General features: G+C 44.8%; 1 protein-coding gene across 2 annotated transcripts in view; it reads right to left on the bottom strand.

Moving 5' to 3' along the window:
* WWC2 (WW and C2 domain containing 2) overlaps nucleotides 1-16,939 on the bottom strand; it is a 343,981-nt gene that overhangs the window by 174,652 nt on the left and 152,390 nt on the right. The window contains exon 4 of one of the 2 annotated variants that reach the window (XM_033943044.1): nucleotides 15,505-15,581. In XM_033943044.1, coding sequence (XP_033798935.1) covers nucleotides 15,505-15,581 — 77 coding nt within the window. Of the gene's footprint in view, nucleotides 1-15,501; nucleotides 15,582-16,939 lie in introns of both variants that reach the window. The other variant, XM_033943053.1, reaches the window with a different exon arrangement.

Genomic DNA, 16,939 nt, shown 5'->3' with positions numbered 1-16,939 from the left:
TGCGGCGTCAGGGAAGAAGGGAGAATGCAAAGGCAGTTCCAATTTCTATTGCTCAGCGACAATGCATTCTGTTGTAACTCAGTACTTCTCCCTCCCCAGACTCTTCCTTGTGAGCTCTATTCATCTGGAAAATTGCTCTTATTTGAGTCCTTCTCTTCCACTATTAACCCCATGCGTTGGGATCTGGGGGGGGGGGGTCAATCAAGTTTAGTTAGATCGTTTGACAAATTTCTTGAATAAATAGGTTTTAAGTTCTTTCCCGAATGTTCTGTAGTTGGGCGTCGTAGTCAGCAGATTGGAGAGGTGGCAGTCCAGTCTCGCTGCTCTGAATGGGGGGTGGGTAAAGTGTACATGAATTCTCCTTAATTAATTAAAGGCAACAGATATCCTGAAATTTATGTCCTGAAACAGAGAATTACAATAATCTACCTGGAGAGTGTAGGGTAAAGTAAATAAATAAGACCAAGGCATGAATGATGTTAAGTGTTAGTGTTGAGAAGAGGTAATGAACTGGGTAGATCATACGGAGTTTATAACAGCTAACCTTGACTGCATTCAAGAAATGTTCTTAAAATAACAAAGCACTGTCCAATGTGATGCCCAAAACCTTAAGTGAATAAGTGCTGAAATCTGAGTCTCAGACAGAGATTGGAACTACAAGGCATGGCAGCGACCAAAAACCATAAGCTTTGATTTAACTGGGCTGAGTTTTAGGGCTCCTTTTACTAAGGTGCGCTAGCAGTTCTAGCTGCATAGCGCGGGGTTAGCGTGCGCTAAAAACAACGCCAGCTTAATGCTGGCATTAGCGTCTAGCATGCGCATTGTACTGCACGCTATTCCGCGTGTTAATGCCCTAACGCAGCTTAGTAAAAGGAACCCTTAGTTTATGACTGTGTACTTTGATATTGAGATAATTGATTTTGTGCTTACTGTTACTGTGGAGAGTGGTAAGGCTGTCTCTTGCCCTTTCTTTTTCATTTACATTTAGGTGACTTTGTCATGCCAAATGAGCATGAATGGGTTTATTTATGCTGATGATATTCAGCTTTTGTTTCTGCTGGAATGAGATAAGACTCAAGATTTATTAAAGTTAGATTCGAATATAGAAACAATTGTGATTGGTTGGCAACTAACAATTCACTGTTGAATTATAAAATATCAGCTTATTTAGACTTTTTAAGGCCAAGCTCCTCACTGACATTAGGTCTGAATGTTTGCCTTGCTGAAAAGTAAGTGATTTTGGTGTTATTTTTTGAACCTCAATATTCCTTAGAATTGCAGGTGTTTCAAGTAAAGCAATGTTACTTACCGTAACAGTTGTTATCCAGGGACAGCAGGCAGCTATTCTCACTAGTGGGTGATGTCATCAGACAGAGCCCCGGTATGGACGTCTCACAAGCACGTGTTGCTTGTAGAAACTTAAAGTTTCTAGATGCCCGCACCGCGCATGCGCCGGTGCCTTCCTACCCGGAGATCCGGGCGTGTCTCCTCAGTTCAGGTAGCTAGCCTGAGAAGCCAACCCAGCTAACCTCAGTGGGATGGAGGGGGAGTTGGCGACTTAAGAGAATACATTTTTCAATACTGTTTGGCCAAACTGTCCATCCCGTCTGGAGAGGGTATCCAGACAATAATGTGAGGTGAATGTGTGAACCGAGGACCAGGTGGCAGCCTTGCAAATTTCCTCGATTGGTGTTGATCTGAGGAATGCTACTGAGGCTGCCATTGCTCTGACCTTATGGGCTGTGACCTTACAAGGAAGTGATAATCCAGCCTGGGCATAGCAGAAAGAGATACAAGCCGCCATCCAATTAGAGATGGTGCGCTTTGATACGGGTCTTCCCAACTTGTTAGGATCGAAGGAGACAAAAAGTTGAGGAGTGGTTCTGTGTGGCTTGGTGCGATCCAGGTAGAAAGCCAAGGCACGTTTACAGTCTAGAGTGTGAAGGGCCGATTCTCTGTGGTGAGAATGAGGCTTAGGGAAGAATACTGGAAGTACAATGGATTGGTTGAGATGAAATTCGGAGACCACCTTAGGCAGGAATTTCGGGTGAGTGCGGAGGACCACCTTGTCATGGTGGAATACTGTGAATGGTGGGTCCGCCATCAATGCCTGGAGTTCGCTGACTCTGCGAGCGGACGTAAGGGCTACAAGGAAAAGCACTTTCCAGGTGAGATACTTCAGAGGGGCCCTGTTGAGTGGTTCAAACGGGGGCTTCATGAGGTGGGAAAGGACTACATTGAGGTCCCAAACTACTGGGGGTGGTTTGAGAGGAGGGTTAACATGGAAGAGTCCTTTCATAAATCTGGCGACCACCGGATGGGCCGAGAGGGGTTTCCCTTGTAGAGGCTGGTGGAACGCCGCAATAGCGCTCAGGTGGACTCGTATGGATGTGGACTTGAGCCCAGATTGAGATAGGTGTAGGAGATAGTCCAGCACGGAGGATAAGGAAGCTCGCTGAGGTTCCTTTGACTTAGAAACACACCATGAGGAGAATCTGGTCCATTTCTGGGAGTAGCATTGTCGAGTGGCGGGCTTCCTGGAAGCTTCCAAGACCTCCCTCACTTCTTGTGAGAATTGGTGAGGGGTTACGTTGAGAGGAACCAAGCTGTCAGGTGGAGAGACTGCAGGTTGGGATGAAGTAGTGATCCTTGATGTTGAGTAAGTAGTGAAGGAAACACTGGAAGTGGTACTGGTTCCCTGCTGCTGAGTTGAAGTAGGAGGGAGAACCAAGGTTGTCTGGGCCACCGAGGAGCTATTAGAATCATGGTGGCCCGTTCGAGTTTCAGCTTGACCAGAGTCTTCTGGATCAGCGGGAATGGTGGGAACGCATATAGAAATCGTTTCCCCCAGTTCAGTAGAAAAGCATCTGCCTCGAGGCGATGAGGAGTGTAGATCCTGGAGCAAAACTGAGGCAGTTTGGCGTTGTGGGGAGCCGCAAAGAGGTCTATCTGAGGCGTCCCCCATTGCGTGAAGATTTGGTGAAGGGGGTTGGAATGGAGAGTCCATTCGTGCGGTTGTAGCAGACGTCTTAGTTTGTCTGCTAAGACGTTGTTCTCCCCCTGGATGTATACTGCTCTGAGTAGGGCGTTGTGGCGCACCGCCCAGTCCCAGACTCGTAGAGCTTCCTGGCAAAGGAGGGCCGAGCCCGTGCCTCCTTGCTTGTTGATATAATACATGGCGGCCTGATTGTCTGTGCGAATGAGGATTACCATGTCGTGGAGTAGGTGTTGGAAAGCTTGGAGAGCATTGAAGATGGCTCTGAGTTCCAGTAGATTGATTTGGTGTAGTCTTTCCGCACTGGTCCAGAATCCTTGGGTGCGGAGACCCTCCAGGTGGGCCCCCCATGCGTAATTCGACGAATCGGTTGTGAGAACTTTCTGATGGGGGGGAGAGTGCATCAGCAAACCTCTGGATAGATTCGAAGAGGTCATCCACCAAAGTAGAGACTGCCGAAGAGCAGGTGTGACTACGATGCGTTTGGATAGTGGATCGGATGTCTGATTCCACTGTGATGCCAGGGTCCACTGGGGGATCCTGAGGTGGAGTCTGGCAAAGGGTGTCACGTGTACTGTGGAGGCCATATGGCCCAGGAGCACCATCAGTTGTCTCGCCGGTAGGGTTTGGCGAGCAGCCACCGACTGGCAGAGATGAAGAAGAGACTCCATGCGTTGCCGGGGCAGGAATGCTCGGAGTCGGGTGGTGTCCAGGACCGCTCCGATGAAGGGGAGGGACTGGGTGGGTTGTAGATGAGACTTGGAGAAGTTGATCTCGAAGCCCAAATTCTGGAGGAAGTAGGTTGTAGCCAAGGCCGCCGAAGTGACCTCTGGGGCTGACGGGGCCTTGATGAGCCAGTCGTCGAGGTATGGAAACACCTGTAGACCCCTGTCCCGGAGTGCTGCGGCCACTACCACCAGGCACTTTGTGAAGACTCTGGGGGACGAAGATAGGCCGAATGGTAGCACTCGATACTGTAGGTGCAGATTTCCCACCCGAAATCTGAGGAACTTTCGGGAGGCCGGGTGAATGGGGATGTGAGTGTAGGCCTCCTTGAGATCTAGGGAGCATAACCAGTCGTTCTGCTCGAGGAGGGGGTATAGAGAAGCCAAAGTCAACATGCGAAACTTCTCTTTGACCAGGAACTTGTTGAGGGCCCGAAGGTCTAAAATGGGTCGCAGGTCGCCCGTTTTCTTCGGGACGAGGAAGTACCGGGAGTAAAACCCTCGATTCAATTGGTCTGACGGGACCGGCTCGACAGCCCGAAGCTGAAGTAAGGTTTGGACTTCCTGAAGAAGAAGGGCGGTCTGCGTCGAGCTTGAAGGATACTCTCTTGGAGGATGGTCCGGGGGGACCCGGTGGAATTGAAGAGAGTATCCTTCTCTTATGATGGAGAGGACCCATAGGTCCGTGATTATGGCCTCCCATCGGTGGTAAAAAAGATGGAGGCGGCCCCCTATGGGAGAGGCCGAGGTTATGCTCCCGGGAGGGGCGTCAAAAGGGCTGGGGAGCCTTAGGTACAGCCGGTGGCTGAAGTTTTTGCTGAGACTTCTGGGGAGGTTGTCTCTTCGCAGGCTGTCTCGCAGCAGGCGTTTGTCTGGGCATGTAACGCCGCTGGTAAATCAGGGGTGGCCTGGAAGGTCGAGACTGTTGAGGTTTGGGTTTGGGCCGTAGGATGGATTGAAAGGATTTTTCATGATCCGACAGCTTCTTGGTAACAGTTTCGATAGACTCATCGAACAGGTCAGCTCCAGCACATGGTACGTTGGCGAGTCTGTCCTGTAGGTTGGGATCCATATCGATAGTACGGAGCCATGCCAGGCGACGCATAGCTACCGCGCTTGCGGCGGCGCGTGCCGAGAGTTCGAATGCATCGAAGGAGGATTGCATCAGCTGGAGGCGTAATTGGGAGAGGGAGGCTACCACTTCCTCGAACTCGAATCGAGCTTGGTTGTCTATGAACGGAGTGAACTTGCGGAGCACCGGCAAGAAGAACTCCAGATAGGAAGAGAAAAAGAAGTTGTAGTTTAGCACCCGTGACGCCATCATGGAGTTTTGGTAGAATTTTCTACCAAATTTGTCCATCGTTCTCCCCTCTCGGCCCGGCGGTACAGAGGCGTAGACCTGGGAGGGATGAGAGCGTTTAAGGGAGGACTCGACCAGTAGGGATTGGTGGGAGAGTTGAGGGCCCTCGAACCCTTTATGGTGCACGATGCGGTATCGAGCATCGAGTTTGCTGGGGATCGCCGGTATGGAATACGGCGTTTCGAAGCACTGCATGAAGGTCTGGTCCAGTAATTTATGCAAGGGGAGCCGAAGCGACTCCGTTGGAGGGTTAGGTAAATGCATGGTGTCCAGATACTCTTTGGTGTATCTGGAGCCCGTGTCAAGGGTCACATCCAGATCATCCGCCATTTGTCGGAGGAATGATGAGAAGGACAATTGTTCCGCCAGCGTCGGTCTGTGGGACGGGCTGGAGGAGGATGAGGCCTCCAGGTCCGTGGACATCGGGGAGTGACAAGGAGAATCGGGCACCGGTGTCTCCTCGTACTCCGGGCCCCTCGGAGGGGACACCTCTGATGAGGAGTATCCCCTACGTTGCAGTTTTTTCTGCGGTGACACCTCCGAATGGCGTGAGGAGTGCCAGGATGAGTGTCTCGATCGGTGCCCGTCTCGGTGGCGGGACGGGGATCGGGATCGTCTGTGCATCGCATGGTCTCCCGAGGCCCCCAAGTGGATAGGGCTGGAAGCGGTGGATCGTAACTGGGTTTGCGATGCGGGTTCTTGCGATGCTACCCAAGTCTGGTAAGGAGTACGGAAGAACTCTTCCTGACTATGCCCAGGGCTTCGAGTATCGATCGGAGGTCTGGTCCCATGTTGGCGCGGAGGCGTAATGGGTTCTAATGGCGGCATATCGGTAAGCGAGGCTTGCCGCGTGGGCATCGCCGCCCTCCCCCGTTCGTCCTCGTCGGTTGTCGAGGTCGAACGGTGTGGGGGAGGGGGAGGGGGCGGACCGCCCCTTTGGATCGGTACCGGGAGGTCACCCTGTATGGCAGCGATGAGCCCGGGTCCGATGGTCTGCATGAGCTCAACGAATTGAGCTTCCAGCACGGACCGTAGCGAAGCCGATAAGGAGGGATCCGCACCGAAAGGGGGTCCTCCTGCACGGACATCGCGCTCCTTCGAGGCCGAGTGCTTCTGCTTAGTAGCTTTCGGCACTTTGATGACCATTGGTGGCACTGTGGAAGGAAGAGGTACCTGAACCGAGGAGACCGGGGCAGGCACCGACGTCGAGCTCGTGGATGGTGTCGGGGCGAGCGATGCCGGTTTCACCACGCTCGATGCAGGAGGGGTCGATGCCGGTTTTGCCCGAACCGGGGAGGTATCGGATGAAGTGGAGGCTGAGGGATCCTTAGCTGCGTCCATCTTGAACATCGATTCCCACAATAGGCAACGCCGCTTGAATGAGCGTGCCGTAAGGGTAGAGCAAGGCCTGCACGATTTCGGAATGTGGTCAGGGCCCAAACACTGCAAACAGCGCCAGTGAGGGTCCGTGAGTGAAATCGCGCGTTGGCACTTGCTGCACTTTTTAAACCCGGTGATTGGCCGGGACATAGGCCGGAAAATCTCCGCCGCGAGGTCGAAGCCAGTGGGCCTGAGCCACGTGGCCGGCCCGTTCGACCCGCCGGAGGAAATAATCTTCTTTTTTTTTTTTTTTTTTTTACCGAAAAGAAAAGAACTGTTAACTTGTAATTAAAAGAAAGCGAAAACGCGGACAAGGAAGGCAAATTTAACTGAATTCAGCTAGCGCATGATGAAGTTGAACTTCTCAGCTCCGCGGAAAAGAAAGAACTGAGGAGACACGCCCGGATCTCCGGGTAGGAAGGCACCGGCGCATGCGCGGTGCGGGCATCTAGAAACTTTAAGTTTCTACAAGCAACACGTGCTTGTGAGACGTCCGTACCGGGGCTCTGTCTGATGACATCACCCACTAGTGAGAATACCTGCCTGCTTGTCCTGGGATAATCACATTTACCTTTTTCAAGCTCAAATTGGTACAGAAACAATGCCCTCTACTGGATGAGGCATTATTTAGAAATGAGAGCAGTTCAATTTTAAATTCTTGCCCACTTAAATTACCACAATGGGCTGGGGGGGGGTGGCAATTCTACAACTGGGTGCCTTTATTTAGGTAACCCAGAGCCGTGCAGTATTAGCTTATTTTGTAAAAGAACATGAGAGCTCAGGTTCCATTATAGAACACTAATGTAACCTGGCATCAACTTGCTTAACAGTTAGGCACCCAGTTATACCAGCCATAGAACTGATATAAGTGTGGGCCCCTAAGTGTAGCAGGGATGCAGGTTAAGTGGGTATCTGCATAATAGCACTTAACACACCCTGCTAGTACTTACGCAGGTATGTGTGCACTTTCCTGTTAGTGTTTTACATATTTACATGCACAATTGGTATACAAACAGCACAATGCACTTAAACGGAAGGTTGACCCCTAGTGGGTTTCAAATGGTGGTGTTATACCATTAGGGGTCAGTAACACCATTTTGAATCCCAGAGTTGACAGGGCAGAAATGAAAAAGAGACTTCTCCAGCCCTGTCCTACTAGAAACCAGGGATCACTTCCAGGTAAGTCCCAGGGTGGCTGGAGTAGGGGGGTTTGGGGATTGGATTGAATCAGGAAGTTGGGAGGGGACAGAGTCAGAGGATGGGGAGACAGTAAAATACCAAGTGTACCTTGATGTAACTCAGCTTGAACTATCCCTGAACAGGTAAGCTAAATCCAAATCTTCTTTGTGTCAACTAAGCCTTAGCCTGGCTAATAAGATGAAATAGGGAAAGGGCTTTGCCTACACACCTTATGAACAGAGGACTATCTAGTTACTTCTCACTCCCCTATCTCAGAAGAAATCAAGATGCTTTAATCTGAGCCTACTCTAAGACTAGCCATCCTTAAAAAGAGTCATCATTGCTTAACCACATACCTCCATTTTCTGCAAACTAAATCATTTTCAAGGAGTTGTGGCCCCCCACTATCTGTGAACAGCCCCTCAAAGTATTTATTGTCTATACCTGCTGGATATTCGCAGAAAAAAACAACTGACTGTTACCTGTATGGACAAATTTACTTTTAACCTAGACTATGCAATAACCGGCCAGAGGGGTCAGATACAAATGAAACAAAAGTGGGGATAATATAGAAACTCATGGTCCCTCAGATGTAAGTGGCAAAGTCTCTCAGATCAACAGTGACCCACAGAAACAACTTAAGCAGGCATCATCAAAAACGAAGTAACCTAGCCTTTACAAGATATCCCTAGCTCAGCCAATTGATCAAGCAGCAGCCCATGATCTGCTAGATTAAAAGTTGATTTTAAATAAGTGACATCAACAAGATTATCCACAATGCTAACATCATTTACTTACCCAAGAACCCCCACAAAATTACCTGTCTGTACATACTGCTTTCTGGATTGTTTTACTTGGAAATGGCAGCACACACACTGGACAAAAATTTACGATATCATCTGCATTTAATTTTTGCATGTGTACTGCTAAAATCTTCAAAGCTCCAGAACTCACTCACTCTCTCTCTAAGGAATATTTCACTAGCATTACCAACATCTTACCAATGTCTTCTCCTGCCAACCTTACCTAAGCAGCAGAACATGAATCTAGCAGACAAAATGTACAGTAGCTCAAAGACTCTAAAACACCACTACCCACCTTATCATCTCAGCTTCTTTACTCTTCACTGGCTCCCTATCCGCCTTCCCATACATTTCAAGCTCCTATTGCTGACCTACAAGTGTATTCATTCTAATGCCCCTCAATATCTCTCTTCTCTTCTCTCACCTTATACACCTCCCAGAGAACTCCGTTCCTCAGATAAGTTGCTCTTAGCTGTACCCATCTCTTCCACTGCCAATTCCAGACTTCGTTCCTTTCATCTAGCTGCCCCCTATGTCTGAAATAAATTACCCGAGTTGTCCCTTCCCTTGTTTAAAAGAAGACTGAAAACCCACCTTTTTGATACAGCCTTCAATCCATAACCCTACTCCCCACCAACCCAGCCAGCAGATTAACCATTCCCCTTAACTGTATCCATGACATCCTGACTGTCTGTCTTGTCTGTTTAGAATGTAAGCTCTTTCGAGCAGGGACTGTCTTCTTTGTGACTCTGTACAGCACTGAGAATTAATAATAGTAATAGTAGTAGTAATTAGTATATGTTAACTCTTCTTAAGAACATAACCTTTGCCATACTGGGACAGACCAAAGGTCCATCAAGCCCAGTATCCTGTTCCTAAAAGTGGCCATCCTAGGTCCCAAGTACCTAGCTAGATCCCAAGTAGTAAAACAAATTTTTTGCTGCTTATCTTAGTGGATTTCCCCAAGCCAGTTCAATAAGGGGCCATGGGAAGTTATCCAAGCCCTTTTTAAACCCTGCCAAGCTAACTGATTTCACCACATTCTCCAGGAATGAATTCCAGAGTTTAATTACACTTTGTGTGAAGAAATATTTTCTCCGGTTTATTTTAAAATCTACTATTTAGCAGTTTCATTGCATGCCCCTTAGTCCTAGTATTTTGGGAAAGCATAAATAAGCGATGCACATCTATCCTTTCTACTCCACTCTTTATCCTTGCAAACAGAATGCTGGGTATCATTAAGAAGGGTATTACAACCAGGACGAAAGAAGTCATCATGCCGCTGTATCGTGCAATGGTGCGGCCGCATCTGGAGTACTGCGTCCAGTACTGGTCACCGTACCTCAAGAAAGACATGGCGGTACTTGAGGGAGTACAAAGAAGAGCAACTAGACTGATAAAGGGAATGGAAAATCTCCCATATACCGAAAGATTGAAGCAGTTGGGACTTTTCTCCCTGGAGAAACGAAGACTTAGAGGAGACATGATAGAAACCTTCAAGATCCTGAAGGGCATAGAAAAAGTAGACAGGGGCAGATTTTTCAAATTAAGGGGCGCCACAAGTACAAGGGGGCACTCGGAGAAATTGAAAGGGGACAAGTTTAAAACAAATGCTAGGAAGTTCTTTTTCACTCAGAGGGTGGTGGATACATGGAACGCGCTTCCAAAGGCTGTTGTAGACAAGCAAACATTAAATGGTTTCAAAGAAGGTTTGGATAGATTCCTAGAAGAAAAAGGGATTGAGGGGTATAGATAGGTATAGACCATTGCTCAGGCAATGGGCCTTTTGGGCCACCGCGGGAGCGGACCGCTGAGCAGGATGGACCAAGGGTCTGCCTCAGCGCAGGCAACTTCTTATGTTCTTATGTTCATCCCATATTTCTGGCAGGATCAACCTCCCCCACCACCCCCATTTCTACCATCTGATTGGAAAGCCATGTCCCAGAAGAAAAATCTGTAGCAAAATATGTAGTGTGCTAAAATGGCTCTCTATTCTCCTTCACCCCTTCCCAACACAGAACATGAAGGGCAGTTCTATAACTTAGCTTCTAAGGCACCAGATGTGCTAATTATGTTATAGTATAACGCCACTTTTGCACTTCAGAGGCATCAATAATTTGCAGTTACAGGCTTAAATGCTAGGCACTATTCTAATTATCTTCTCATGCAAATAATTTAGCTTAGGAAATGTCCTTTTCAATATCCTCTCACACCATAATCCAAAGCATATCCACAAACAACTTAATTTTATGTCACCAGGAACCTCAGCAGCATCACTCAGGGCTCAACAAACTTTCACAGCCCTAATGCCTCCTTTTACGAAACTGCGATAGCAGTTTCTAGCGCGGGGAGCCGCGCTGAAGGGCCCGCACTGCTCCCGACGCTCAATGAGTTCCTATGAGCGTCGGGAGCAGCGCGGGTCATTCAGCGCAGCTCCCCGCACTAGAAACTGCTATAGCAGTTTCATAAAAGAGGAGGTAAATTTTACATGTCAGTTCTTCATCGGTCCTTATGTTATGCATAAAATGCATTGATGCCACTTTAATATTACTTTCTAAAAACATAACTTAGCTTTAAGCTGCATCTTTAAGCATATAGTCCACTCGGCGAGAGGTAGTGCTCAACATGTTTCGTTAAACCGCTTCTTCAAGAATTTACTCCTTTACATATGCCAAAAATGCTATCATACTCCAGCGCTTCTCCGGTCTGATGGCATATGTATAGAAGTTAGGCACCTAGATCAGCATGCCTAACCAATCTAGGCACCTAAGTTAATTTTTTTAATTGGCTTAATCAGTGCTGACAATAGAAAGCACCATTAAAAAACAATTTAAAAACATAAATTTTAATTTGCCAGTAGGCACCTAACTCAGTAGGCGCCTACCACTTCGAGGTAGATGTCTACACCAAGGCGCCTACAGGCAAATAGGTAGAATTAGGGGCAGATTTTGGGCAAGGTTTCACTTAAGCGCCAGTAGGCACCTATCTTAGGTGCACTTATTTAGGTTAAAAAAAAACCTGGTCTAAACGGCAGAGCTCCTAAAGACTAACCGATATAGCTAAGAACGCTTAGGCACCACAAGGCACAATTCTATAAATGGCACTTAGCTGATGATTGACAACCACTATGAGTTAGACGCTGTTTATAGAATCAGGGCTTAAGTGCATTCACCTCATCTTGTGTGACTCAAACTGCTTGTTTTAAGATAAATTTAAATATCATTTTTCCCAAAAGAAATAAAATGGGTAGCATCACAGTATGGTACACAGTATGGTACACAAGTATGAATCACTTGCCTGCCTACAGGATGTAGTATTTTCAAATCATTTCAAAGATGACACAGAATTGGTGTAGAAGAAAATAGCTTTCACCATATTTCTACTTTAATTTTGCTCAGAATGATGTGTTCCCTTTCCCCACCCCAAAAAAACCTACATTTCAGCCATAATGAAAAAAATCCTTAGAATTTAATTTCTTACACCCGTTTTAGGTTGACAATTACTTTTTTTTAAATTCTTTATTCATTTTCAAACTTACAACAAGTGCACAAAAGAATAATATGAAATACATTCATACAACACTTGAACATTCTACAATAATATCCTAAACATATAATTTAATAAAAATCCCTCCCCCCGCCCACCACCCTATATTACCAATAAACACACCCTCATTACATTAAAAACACACATTTTTAGACCAATTTTTCCCCACTATCCACCCTACCCTTCTATATATACCATCAGAAAAAAGAAAAATGATGCCTATTCATTACAATAATCCACTAATGGCCCCAAGTTGACAATTACTTAAAAGGATTTCAGTATAGTATTAGTTCAGCTAGCTCAAGGTATAGTTAGTTAGGTGCCATTGACTTGTGCCTCAGTCCTAAAGACTTGAAGAATTACAGATCAAAAAACAGATTGTTTTTGTGCTAGTCTGGTAAGGTCCTCCAGCATCAGCCCCATGGTTGTTTTCAACATGTCCAGCCATCTGATTGCAGGTCACCCCTCTTTACCTGGTTCCTTGGATCTTCCCAAACATAGAAACATAGAAGATGATGGCAGATAAGGGCCATAGCCCATCAGGTCTGCCCACTCTAATGACCCACCCCCAAGTCTACTATCCTAGGGATCCCACTCCTGGTGACAGGTTCCCTTGGCTTAACCCTCTAAGGCAGGGGTGTTCAATGTCAGTCCTCGAGGGTCGCAATCCAGTCGGGTTTTCAGGATTTCCCCAATGAATATGCATGAGATCTATTAGCATACAATGAAAGCAGTGCATGCAAATAGACCTTATGTATATTCATTGGGGAAATCCTGAAAATCCGACTGGACTGCGGCCCTCGAGGACCGACATTGGACACCCCCGCTCTAAGGGATCCCACATGGGCATCCCATTTGCTCTCCAGTGATCTTTCTCTTCTGATAGTGTGACCAAAATAAGACAGTCATAACTTCATTATTTGGGCTTCGAGTACATAGCCGGTTTGATCTCTTCCAGAATCAATTTATTAGTAGCTCTGGCAGTCCATGGCATGCATAAAGTCCTTCTCTAGCACCAAAGCTCAAATGACTCAACCTTCTTTCTATCTTGTTTCCGTAGTGTCCAGCTTTCACATCCATAATTGACCACTGAGAAAATGAGTGCGTGGACAAGTTTGATCTTCATTTGGAGTGTTATTTCCTTGCCTTTGAATACTTTGTTGAAAGCTTTCAAGTTTCAAGTTTCAAGTTTATTATGATATTTGATTAAACGCTTTTCAGATTACAAAGCGTTTTACAAAGGCAATAAAATCACAAATACATTAAAATTAAAAATGACTACTTTAAAAACGTAAAAAAAACAAACTGGGGTGACATGCCACATGAAACGGTAGGAAAGAAAGAAAAAATACAATTTTAAAATAAAATAACCAAAATGGGGTAGTACATTAGGAAGGTGAGGGAGAAAAAAATTTAGAACAGAAGAAAAATTTAAAAGGGAAGGGGATCTTAATTTGATGAAGGGTGATGAAAGTAGGAAATAACCAGCACAAAAAAAACAAACAAAAAAAAAAAACTTTTAGTTAAAGGCTTCTTTAAAAAGAAGACACTTTAAGCTATTCTTAAATTTTTGCAAGTCTGGTTCAAGTCTTAAATAAAGAGGGAGTGAGTTCCAAATTGTTGGAGCAGTAACCGAGAAAATCAAGTCACGGCGAGTACCAATGATTTTTAAAGAGGGAACATATAGGGTGGATTGTGAGGATGATCTGAGAACTCTAGGCGAATTGTACGGAATCAGATGTCTATCTATAAATGCTGGAGTATTATTTTTTAATGTCTTAAAGACTAAAAGAGCTATTTTAAATGTTATCCTATATGAAATGGGAAGCCAATGGGCATGTTGGAGTAGAGGCGTGACGTGGTCGAATTTTTTAGAACCTGAAATTACCTTTATTGCGGTGTTTTGTATAATTTGGAGGCGCCTAATATCCTTGAGATAAGCCCCCTTTAATAAAGAGTTACAATAGTCTAATTTTGAGATCACTAGGGAGTGAATTAGAGTATTGAGAGATGGAGAATCAAGAAGGGGGACCAGCGAACGAATCATTCTTAGTCTATAGAAGCAATTTTTAACCAAAGAGCTAATGTGTGGTCGGAAGGTGAGATTATTGTCTATTATGACACCCAAGATTTTTGTATTAGTAGTGTGATTAAGAGGTTTGTTATCGATTATGATTGGATTAATGAGTTGAACGCCTTCTTTCCCTGAGAAAAGCACAGTTGTGGATTTATTGATACTTAAAGAAAGTTGATTAATATTCAACCACTTATGGATTTTAGCCAGTTTATGGTTGATTTCGAATATGTCCTAGGAACTAGAGGGATCAATGGGGTGCAGAAGTTGGAAATCATCAGCATATGCGTACACAGTGAATCCTATGGATTGACATAGGGTTAAAAGAGGGGCCAAATAGATGTTAAACAGTAGAGGTGACAATATGGACCCTTGTGGTATTCCATAATTAGTATGATATGTTTTTGAAATAGAGTTGTTAAAATACACAGAAGAAGATCTATCTGTGAAATAAGAACGAAACCATTCTAATACATGATCTTTTATACCAATGGAAGAAAGGCGGTGGAGTAATAGATGATGATCAATTGTGTCAAAGGCTGCCGCTAAATCTAAGGAAATGAGAACCACAGGTTTATGTTGATCCAAATAGTAGTGGATAGTTGTGACAAGACCTAATAAGGAATGTTCTGTTGAATGATTCTTACGAAATCCTGCCTGGTTGGGATGTAAGACCTGAGTTTTATCTATGAAATCTGATAACTGTTGAAATACTATCTTTTCAGTAATTTTTGCTAGAAATGGAAGACTCGCTATTGGACGATAATTTGCACAATCACGGAGACTAGTTTTGGAATCCTTTCATGGAAGAGTGACCAAGTGCTATTCTGTGGAGTATTTCTTCCCTGCTAGTTGCTTCTTTGTTTACGAAAAAGCCCTGGCGATTGAAATCCTTTCCAACTTCTATTCTATTGCCTTCAAGCTCAAAATCTTCAGCATTTTCCATGTTCATGATCATATTGTTTATGTTCAGTTCTAATCCCACCTTATGACTTTCAGCTGACATTTCTCAGTAGATACAGCATGTCTTCTTTACTGATGGTGATGAGCGTTGTATCATCTATATAGCGCAGGTTGCTTTTATTTCGGCAACCAACTTTGAAACCAATGCGCTCTTCTTCCAAATCTGCTTTTCTGAAAATGGTTTCACCATAAAGGTTGAACAGGTAAGGTGACAAGATGCATCCTTGCCTGACGCCACGTTTTACTGGAAACCAATCAGTTTTTCCATATTCTGTTCTCACTGATATAGCTCAAGGTATAGCCTTTTTAAATAATCCTTTCCCCACCCCTTTCACTCACAGAAACACAATGTTATTTTTATTGATGCTTGTTATCTTCATTTATGCTATATTTTTTAGTTTTATTGTACTCCATTTTGATGTTTGTCTAGAAGCTGAGTATCAAATTAAATAGGTCAAATAAAAAATGAATACACTTACCCTAACTTTTGTAGTTGAGATTTCTGCTTTCAGGATATCAGGGTCATACTTTGTACTGGATGAAGAGCCTGAGAACACTTGCAAGAAATAACAGAAAGTGTTATTGTAATTCCTGTTAATATTAAAAAATGTTTAAAGTAAAATTGTAATTTTCTCTCTCCTAGCAGTAATCATGTAGTTTGAACACTATGAAAACTAATCAGCAAAAACAACTGGTTACAGTAATTTTATCTGATTATCCTTAAATGTTTCAGTTGAATTTAATAGAATATGGTCGTGGATGTGTGGAATAGTCTCCCAATAGAGGTGGTGGAGACAGAGACTGTGTCTGAATTCAAGAAAGTGTGGGATAGGCACATGGGATCTCTTAGAGAGAGGAAGAGATAACGATTACTGCAGATGGGCAGACTGGATGGGCCATTTGGCCTTTATCTGCCATCATGTTTCTACATTTAAATAAAACCAGTTAAAATTTAGAAGATTAGAATTAAGCCCGACAGTGATGCACTTTGCTTAGGTTTGTGAGTTAGCCAATTAGTTCTCCTAACTAATTTCTTTCCTCTAATGTAACTATGTCCTGCTTTTTTACTGTGTGCATTTAGAAGGTACGTTATTAAACCTTAGGCACTGGCTACTAAGGATGAGCAGCCAAAACATTTTCTTGCTGTTTCTCCAGGTTTTCTTTTTTCCAATTCAATACAAATGTCATCAAGAGTGTGCACTGAAAGTGTGCATTATCCCCAGATTCTATAAAGGGCGCCCAAAATTACACATGATCCTGAGAGCTATGTGCAAATAATTAGTTAATGAGTGGTTATCATTCAATAATTGGCTGTTAATGATTAACTATTGAGGCTAATTCGCTTTAATTTGGATTTGCAAGTGGATCTGGATGAACACAACTCTTTAAAGATCCGTGCCGAAATCCTCTCAAGTGCAATCCAAAAGGGGGCATGGCTATGTTAAGGTCAGGGGTGGGTCAGGGGCGTTCCACAGAATTACACACAGAATTTGTATCCCAAGCTGTGCAAAGAACATAAGAATTGCCATACTGGGACAGACCGAAGGTCCATCATGCCCAGTATCCTGTTTCCAAAAGTGGCCAACCAATGTCCCCAGTACCTAGCTAGGATTTGTATCAGCTTACAGCTGATGTAAGTCCTCACACCCAAAGTTGAGCACTGGAGTACGTGCTAAGCACTAGTCTCTAAAGAGTGTTCAGCCCCAGGGCACCCTTCCTAGAATAATACCGAGTACGAATTATTCTCAGCTCCTACTTTTCAATACCATATATTGAATCCAGCTCTATGTGCAAAGAAGGTGCAATTTCCTTAAAGTGTGAACTGTTCTCAACAATGCACAATATGGGCATTATTGGGAAACAGTGTGCATTCTTTAAGAAACCTGCACACTCTTTGCACAGAGGCCCGGATTC

This window comes from Geotrypetes seraphini, chromosome 1 (genome assembly GCF_902459505.1).
Source record: "Geotrypetes seraphini chromosome 1, aGeoSer1.1, whole genome shotgun sequence".
Classification (NCBI taxonomy): domain Eukaryota; kingdom Metazoa; phylum Chordata; class Amphibia; order Gymnophiona; family Dermophiidae; genus Geotrypetes; species Geotrypetes seraphini.
This window is presented reverse-complemented; position numbering and strand designations above follow the sequence as displayed.